General features: G+C 33.4%; 1 protein-coding gene across 1 annotated transcript; it reads right to left on the minus strand.

Annotated features, from left to right (window-relative positions):
- Positions 1 to 432: 432 nt before the first annotated feature.
- LOC308678810 (olfactory receptor 5BS1-like) lies at positions 433 to 9,976 on the minus strand (the record flags this gene model as incomplete). The annotated part of the gene is made up of 3 exons (XM_081346043.1): positions 433 to 881; positions 7,540 to 8,047; positions 9,890 to 9,976. The coding sequence occupies 3 exons, from the start codon at positions 9,974 to 9,976 to the stop codon at positions 433 to 435; spliced, it is 1,044 nt and encodes a 347-aa protein (XP_081202169.1).

The raw sequence follows: 9,976 nt of genomic DNA on the forward strand, positions 1-9,976 counted from the left end.
TAGAAACTTCCCACACAAAAGTCTGCACACAAATACAAAAGGTTTTGTTCTCCTACCAGTTATCATGATTATCCTCATCAATATCACTATTCTTATGAATGGACACACAAATTCATTTGTTACTTTAGGATGTCATGCAATCACAGATTCTGAGAATCCCTGTTGTATACTACTTATGAATATGCTTCATAAGTAGATATAGGAACAAGGTTTTAGGGGAAAAAATATCTTTCAATACATATTGTCTGACTTAATATATTTCACTAAGTGTAAGCCTACTAAACTTTACAAATTAATTTCCCTTGATTTGAATTCAACCAATGTATTGCACATATGCCAAAATAGATGTCTTTAAATATATTTCCAAAATAATACATTTGTTTCTCAAATAAATTCTCATGGAATGGTCAATTAATCCAACATTAAACCAGTTTACAAAGAAGAAGGAATCAAGGGTTTGTAGCCCATTAGTTTTTTTATTATTTCCTTTACTTCTCTATTTTTCAGGCTGTAGATAAAGGGGTTCAGCATGGGTGTTGAAATCTTGTATTGAATAGAAAATAATTCATCCACAATAATGGAGGAGGCTGAGCTGGGCCTCATGTTTCTAAAGCAGGCAGTGCCATAATACAAAACCACAACAATAAGGTGAGAACTACAGGTAGAGAAAGTTTTCCTTTTTGCTTCTGCTGAATTCAACTTGAGAATAGTTGAGATGATATGGATGTAGGAGACTAGGATGATAATCAATGAAAAACTTGCAACAAGACTAGCAGATATCAGAAATGCCATCCAACTGGAGGATGTTTCTGTGCAGGATAATGCAAGTACAGATGGAAATTCACAGCTGAAATCCTTGATAAAATTTGGTCCACAGAAATCTAGCTTCAAAATAGGTAATATATTTACAAAAGCACATAAGAAACCAACTACCCATGCTCCACCCACCAACCACTTACAAAAAGATTTATTCATAATTTGTATATAATGGAGGGGCTTGCAAATGGCAGCATATCGGTCATAAGCCATTGCAGCAAGGACACAATCTTCAGTGCCTCCTGTAAGAAAGACAATGAATATCTGAATAAGGCAGTCAGAATATGAAATATTCTTTTTTGCCCAGAAAATTACCAGCAGCTTGGGTACAGTAACAGAAGATAAACACATGTCAAGAAAAGCCAGATGAGCTAGAAAAAATACATGGGGCTGGAGAGATAACTTGTTACTACCATAATCATAACATTTCCCAATAAAGTCAAAGCATACATCAGGAAAAATGCCAAGAAAAGGAAAATATTGACTGGATAAATGTATGAAAATCCCAAAAGGACAAAAAAAATGACTGTGGTGTTCTGATTTTCCATTTCCTTTTCAGACACTGTAGAAACTTCAAAACAAGAAGAGAAAATAATATTTCCATTACATAATATAATGCATTGTACAATTAGATGGTGGGGAGAGAATATCAGGGGAAAAAATATGAGAGAAACTTTAACACAGTATATGAAGACCAACACATTCTCTATTTTCAAACTTATACAAAAGGGAGAGAGAAAAATACTCATTTATCCTTTAGATTTTTTTTTGAAGTTGTATTACTTTCAAAATATGTATTATTTGTGATCTGCAAGACAAAGAATAGAGAAGTATTCATCCATAATAATTGGGGAGGCTGATATATGGAAACTAGGGAGTGCCATAACACAAATCTACAATTATAAGGTGAGAACTGCAGATAGGGAAAATTTTCCTCTTTGTATCTGCTGAGTTCAACTTCAGGATAGCTGAACTGAAATGGAAGTAGCAGACTAGGATAATAATCAATGTAGAACCTGCATCAAAACTACCAGATATTAGGAATATAATCCAATTAGAAATGTTTATGTGCAGGATAAGGCAAGTGGAGATTGGAATTCAGAGCTGAAAATACTTGATAAAAGTTTGCCGAAGCTGATGAATCATTTGAACATGATTTCAGAATTTAAACAGCAAAATGCCACATGAAATTGCAACATATACAGATTTTTGGATATGTTTTCAGCAATGCAGTTTCAAAATTTATTTATTTTGACCACAATACCACAACAATACAATGTTATTGGAGGAAAGATTTTAGGGTTGTTGGTCACTTTTTCCATGTATGGTCAGGAAATTGTTTGTTCCTTGTAATGATAATAAGGATATTAAACATGAGAGAGAGAGAGAGACAGAGACAGAGACAGAGAAACTGAAATACATCAGTAATTTTAATAAACTTAGCTCTACAACCAGAACATATTTGTGTATTTTTGCTCTCCACCATTAATGCAACATATAAGCCATAGGTAATAATGAAAATACATTCTACCATTAACTTTATTTGGCACAAAAATTCTGTGTTTCATTCCCAAGGAATTTATGACAGAATAAACACTAACAAAATCTTAGCTAATTTCAATGTGTAGCAAAATAAACTACAGAAGAAGTCAAATAAAATAATAATAATAATAATAATAATAATAATAATAATAATAATAATAATAATAATAATAATAATAATAATAATAATAATAATAATAATAATAATAATAATAATAATAATAATAAAAAATCCTATTTCAAAATTCCCTATACCATATCCCCAACAGGCTTCCTTCACAAAAGCTCCCACAATTTGATGAAGAATTAAGAGAATTTTCAATAAAACCTATTTAGAAGGCATTGTATTGTGAAAAACTGTTCTATAATTATAACTCTGTAGAGTATTTAACAAAGTCTTTATCCTTTGCTATCTGAACAATGCTCTGACAATTACACAGAATAAATTAGAAGGGATTCTGTTTTGACCAATTTCAGAGGAGTAAAGACGAACAGCAATCAATTTATTTTAATACAACACTTTGTTGGGTTTTCTTTCTTTTTAGGAAAGAAACTTGCTTCCTTTTCTTAGAAAACTTACCTATTCATGCCTTTCTTCTAGAAGTTCCCGGCAAGCAATTTACACTGAAGTCAAATTGATTATTAATCTGTAAAGATTTTGTAATTTTAAAGTGCTGCATCTCTTCTTGACTGCTGAAGATCTGTGACTGCTCATTTGATATGCATATATATCTTTGGTGTCTTTAATATCAAGTTTCCTCTGGGACAAATGGTGCCATATGCCATAAAGATCACAGAATTAAAATACGTACAGGAGTAACATACAAATGTATTTCCTTTCCTTGTTATGTTTCCATGTAGAGCATCCAGGCTGATAAATTCCTAATAGTTTCCAGAGCTTTTGACTTTCCTATGCACATTAAGGGTGCATACACTGTTGAGATCACAACTCCAATTCTTTTTGTGGGATTACTGGAAAGTCTGGTTTTGCCAAGTCTTTATTTATTTATTTATTTATAACATTTCCTATTTTAGTTCTCAAATAAATGAGGCCAGGATGTCTCTCCATTAGTTTTATCAGCAATCATATGGATTTTGATTGATTGATTGATGATTGATCAATCGATCAATTGATTCATTCATTCATTTTATATAGCTGCCCAATTCAACCAAGGGACTTTGAGTTGCTTACTATTCTAAAACTGTAAGTCGATTGACAGACCTTCCCTTTCAGATAAATACATGTCAGTGGAATACAGTTTTGATGACAATACATTTAAGGAGGCTGTCAGTCAAAGGGATTCCATTGGATTCTCCAGAAAGTGTATTAAGATATAGCAGGACATTTTGTTCTCACACAAATGGAAGAGTAAATTAGACACTTTTCAAAATGAATTCCAAACAGAAGATATCAGCAAAAAAATTCTTATTGCATTTCTTAATCTCTGTTGTTTAAGCAAAGTGCTGGAACCTCTCAGGTGTTATTTGTTGTAAACTTGTGGATGGTCCAGGAATCTCTCTGCTATTTAAAAGAACTGTAAACATTTTTTTGGCATAATAATTGCTATTTTTGAAGAAGTGAGTTTGACTATAAAACAGGAGCTCGGGAAAGGGCGGTATATAAATCTAATAAAATAAATAAATAAAAAATAAATGATTCTCTTCAAACCCATTCCTCAACATCCCCCCAAAGAACCTCAACATGATTAAAATTTAACATGACCTTTATATATGTCAACGTTCTTGACTCTGCCTACTATTTTTTAAATCAAACACAGATTTACTTATAGATTGTCCATCTTGTTGCTTTTTGCTTGTCTCATTTTTATTTTTAAAATCATTTTTAGAATTGTCAGGAGCTAGTGTTTCTAGGAGTGTAAGGTTAGGGAGTTCTTATGCATGACAATTACAATAATATGACAATTACAGTGATAAGATTACTCTATCTCTATCTCTATCTCTATCTCTATCATCTATATCTATATCTATCTATCTATCTATCTATCTATCTATCTATCTATCTATCTATCTATCTATCCAGGAAGTACGGTAAATGCTAGTGGTGTTTGTAATCTTATCACTGTAATTGTCATATTATGTAATTGTCATGCATAAGAACATGTGTATAATGGCTAAGCAATTAGTTCATACTTGTGCAGTCTCATATACTCAGTGGTGGGATTCAAATATGTGAACAACTGGTTCTCTGTGTGGATGCTGTTTCCATAAGTCCATTCTGGACCTGGGCAACAAAAAATTAGCTACCGGTTCTGCCCAAGTGGTACGAACTGGCTGAATCCCATCACTGGTTGAAGCCATCTGTTGGGTGAATTTCCTTACTCTGGGGTTGCTCACATACATGTGCTGTTCACATACAGAGCAGCATTAGCCTCTCCCAATTTCTTCTTTCTCACAGTCTGCCCAATTTTTTTTATAATTCAGCTCTTGCTCCTTGGAAGTGACTCCCCCATGTCTCTCCTACATTTAGAATCTGAATAGTGGACAGTTGAAAAGGACTTTTTCCTCCCAAGATTTTTAAAGAAATTGGAAGAACCTTTCTTTTGAAGGGAAAAATTCCAAACCAATTTAAATTTTGGTAGTTCTTGTATTCAGTGCTTTTTTTTTGTAAAAGAAAAAGGTGCCAGAACTCACACATGTCATACAACCCACTTTGCCTACCCTACAAGGTTCCATCCAAAAAAGGTGCCGGAACTCCGTTCTGAGCGTTCTATGAGAAAAAAAGCCCTGCTTGTATTAGATAATTGATTTAAATGGATCACACATCTCTCTCTCTCTCTCTCTCTCTCTCTCTCTCTCTCTCTCTCTCTCTCTCTCTCTCTCTCTCTCTCTCTCTCTCTCTCTCTCTCTCTCTCTCTCTCTCTCTTTCTCTCTCCCTCTATCCCTATCCCTATCCCTATCCCTATCTCATTTCTATATCTATCTGCATCTATATCCCTCCCTTTCTCTCTTCTATATCTATATTTTACTGTTAGTTTCTTGATGGTTTGCACTGAATTCTGGCTAGGTTTAAGTTGTTTATTGCATAAAACATTATTACTAAAAGGACAGTAAGTTGCATTCATGCTCATAAGCTATGTTAAGCGAACAAATAAATTGAAAAAAATGTTGGCATGTCATACAATGGTATCAACTTTTCACTTCAGCCTCTGAATAAGGTAGGAATGAAAGACAGGCAGGCAGGGAATTCAAATTCTGCACAGTTTGGGGGAAGGCAAGTGGGAAGAAGCTCATTCTTTATATGGCCTATGCTGATGAGGAAGAAAAACACAGGTCCTAGGTAAGCCAGGTCATCTCCTGAGAGCCAGTCTGAAAGTTAGCAAGCCCAATCTTCCAGCTTCTTAAAATAATTTTGGTTCAGTAGGTTATCAGCAAGTAAAGCTCCTCAGAAAGAAATGTTCCCCATCTGTAATGATATATGGGAAAGATCTCGGGAGATGAGGAAAAGAATAGCTATGAAAAGGGCAGTCAGAGAATAGCCAGCAGCTGGGTAGTGAGTAGAATAAGAGGCTCAGAATTGCTCTCTCTAGCTTCTTGGGAGTAGGGAGCATTACATTTTCAGACTTGAAAAATTTTGTCGATGTAGCTTTACAATTAAGTAGAATTAGTGCATCTGGTCATGCTTCTTTTCTGGTCTAACTGGTAAATCTGACAGCAATTGTTTTACTTAGATGTGCAGAAAAGAGAACAGATCTCATGATCCTCAGCTAACCAGGAGTTAGTATGGTGGTTTGAGAGTCTGAATACAACAGAATAGGATAAATAACCATTAGATCATGTGACCTTAACCTGGTGTTAATGGACTGCTTGGTGCTCTATGAATATATTCCAGCGAACTATGAATTTAGATATGAAAAGCAGCAACAATTTTCTTTTTGCATATAGTACATCTTACAGTTTTTAAATTTTATTTCATTTTTTAAAAACTATTTTTATAGTTGTAGTTAATCATAATTGGGGTCCTTAGATTTCATCATGCTCTCAAAGGGGCTCAAGCACAAAAAGGTTAAGAACTCCTGCTTTATAGGGAAAACAATGTTACCTTATTTTAATGTGAGATTGATCAACTCCATGATAGATCATGACAAACCAAACAAATGTATGGATAAATAAATGTTTCATCAAAATAAATATTCACTGTTCATCATTTTGTGTGTGTGCGCATGTGCACATATATTTTTGCAGAAAGAATTATATACAGTATCTCTATCTCTATCATCTGTCATCTATCTATCTATCTATTATCTATCTATCTATCTATCTATCTATCATCTATCATCTATCATCTATTTATCGGAATTCTTCATGCAAAAATACTTATGCTAATAGAGAAAATTTCATTCCATTAGCAATTCTCATCAATGTCACAATCAATATCATAAATCAATATGACCAAGATCATAAATGATGGTAACACACATTCACTTATTATTTTAGGTTGTCATATAATCACAAATTTTGAGAATCTCTGAATGAGACATCAGTAGAATCTCTTTGGACAATACTTCCAAAAATATCAGGCTTTAAAAGACATTATCCAAATGATGATTGATCACAAAAAGAAGTCTACTAAACTAATCCACTAATTTTAATATATGTTAATATATATATATATAAAACCAGCAACAAGCTTTGTAATATCTTTCTAAAACAACCAGTTCATTCCTCAGCTCACTGTCTGCATAGTATTCAATCTGCTTTACCCCAAGCCATAATAGACAGTAAAAAAAAATTAAGGTTTGTAGCCTATTAGCTTTTTGATGGCTTCCATCACTTCCTTGTTTTTTAGGCTATAGATAAGTGGGTTCAGCAAGGGTGTGGAAATACTATACTGAATGGACAAGAGTTCATCCACAATAATTGAAGAGGCTGAACTGGGCCTCATATACCTAAAGCATCCAGTGCAATAATACAAAGTCACAACAATAAGATGAGCAGCACAAGTAGAGAAAGTTTTCCTTTTTGCTTCTGGAGAGTTCAACTTCAGGATAGTGGAGATGATATGAATGTAGGAAAACAGAATTACAGTGAATGAAGATATGGCAACTGCACTACCAGTGATGAGGAACAGTGTCAAATTGGAGAATGTGTCTGTACAAGATAAGGCAAGTAGAGATGGAAATTCACAACTGAAATGCTGGATAAGATTTGATCTGCAGAAACCCAGCTTCAAAGCAGGTAATATATTTGTCATGGCAAAGAAGAAACCAACTGCCCAGGCACTACCCACCAACCACCAACAAAATGCTTTGTTCATGATTTGTACATAATGGAGGGGTTTGCAAATGGCAGCATATCGGTCATAGGCCATTGCTGCAAGAATGCATGTTTCATTAGTTGCTGTTAAAAGAATAAAGAACATTTGAGCAAAGCAAGCAACATATGAAATAGTCTTCTTTTCAATACAAATTTCTAACAGCTTAGGCATGGTGACAGAAGCAAAACAAATATCAAGGAAAGCCAGATGAGCTAAGAAAAAGTACATGGGACTTGAGAGATATCTTGTAACAACCATAATCACTATATTTCCCAGAAATGTTAAGGCGTAAATGAAGAGAAATATAAAAAAGAGGAAGAGATTCACTGGCAAATTATTCAAGAATCCTGAAAGGACAAAGAAGGTTTTTGTTGTACTTCGATTTTCTGTTTCCATTTTCATATGTTGTAGAAACTTGAAGAAAAGGAGAGAAAATGAACAATTTAGGGAATATGGTGCACAACTAAGGGTGGGGATTGATTAGCAGAGAAAAAAATGGAATTGAGTAAACTGTCATTCTCATTTATGATGCAACAGTGTGTTCTATACTTCCAAAACAATAAATGGAGGAAGGGGGGGTTTCTTCTTTTTTTGAGTCTGAAATTGCTTTCAAAATGTCCAGGGCTTTAGATCAATATAGTTGGACTGATGGGCAGATCATCATGTTGACTCTTAGCAATCACATTTTCTCAATGATTATCTTATCACACATTCTTCATTATGATTTGACCACATTTTCTCCATGATGAATTTAACAACCACATTTTGTCCAAAATGATTTGTCTCCAACTTGATCCTTCAGCTGTAAACATTCAATACAAATAAATAAAATCAGGAAACAATTCCACTATCCCAGGAAACAAATAGCTATTTAAAACCAAGCAGAGGCTATCTGTGTTTGTTCTGAGGCACCTTTTTGCACTAGAATCTGAAGGCTCCCCCCCCCCAACTCTTTGGTACATATTAAGAAAAGTGTGTAGAAAGATTCACATAACAATGAAATACTTTAGATAAAGAAAAATAAACTTTTCTTGGTCAATATACTGTAAATTTCCCCCCAGCTTGCACAGCCTCTAACACATACTGCAACTACACAGAATCCTCTTCTAAAGCTTCTGTTAAGCTATTTCAATTAATCTTATTATCAGACTTTCTGAATAAAACTTATAATGAAGTTTTGATGAACCAGATTAGAATTGGTGATTCTAAGCAATTTTGCACAACCTCAGCAAAGAGACAACATAAAGTAGTAGTAACTTTTTAATATAACAAAATAATAATGAAAGAAAAATTATTTATTTACTTATTCATTTTAAGATATACTACACTGAGTCATAATTCCATTATTTCAAGCTCCATATTTCTATCACAGTTGCATCAATCAAATCTCCTCAAAATATAGTTCTTACCATTTTCAGCTAACATATTCTCTGAGAATTAAAATATGGAAATCTGCTTTAAATTGCCGGTGTCACCTCTATTTTAACTAAAAGTTTGAAAGGAGAAACATGGGATTTTCTATAGTATAGTTTAAAAATTGTAGGAAATGTCACATTTCCCTAATGTTATAGAAATATTTATTTTGCATGAGAATGATATAGAAAATTAAATGCTTTTAGGCTGCTGGATTTATTTCTATGGAAATTTTATAGAGGATATTTTGCATTTGTTTTATTTGTTTGAGCTTCATCTCTCACTTAATTTCAAATTCCTTCCTTTCAAAAGGAAAACTGAAATTTGTTTCAGATTATATAAAATTTAGTATTAGGAGATGCCTATGTTACTGGAACATGGTGATCCAATAATGCTATACCAAGAAAAAAGAAAAATAGAAATGACATAAAATAGAAATAACAGAGGGACATGAATTATTCAGAATGTGAAATACTTGTCCAAAAAAAACAGTAATTCCCCTCCAGAAGGAAGGAAGGAAGGAAGGAAGGAAGGAAGGAAGGAAGGAAGGAAGGAAGGAAGGAAGGAAGGAAGGAAGGAAGGAAGGAAGGAAGGAAATTTAGTTTAGCTTAAAATTTAAGGACATTTTTAAGGATATTTATAGTGCTACTATCCAAGAATACAAGATACAGTATTACATTATTTAATTTAAAAAATATTTTACTACTGAATTATTCATAATTAGCCCACAATGTTTTATTAGGAGTGATAATGAAGAATTGGGAGATGGTAAAAACAATTTAAAAAGTTTGCTTTTCTTAAAAACCTTACTAATTCACTTCTTACTTATAGAACGAAATTTACCTGATGTTCTTTGTTGATATCTTTAGGCTGAGAAATGCTATATCTGTTATTGGTTGCTAAAAACTTATAAATGGTCACTTGCCACAT

Source organism: Vipera berus (assembly GCF_964194415.1).
Source record: "Vipera berus genome assembly, chromosome: Z".
Lineage (NCBI taxonomy): Eukaryota > Metazoa > Chordata > Lepidosauria > Squamata > Viperidae > Vipera > Vipera berus.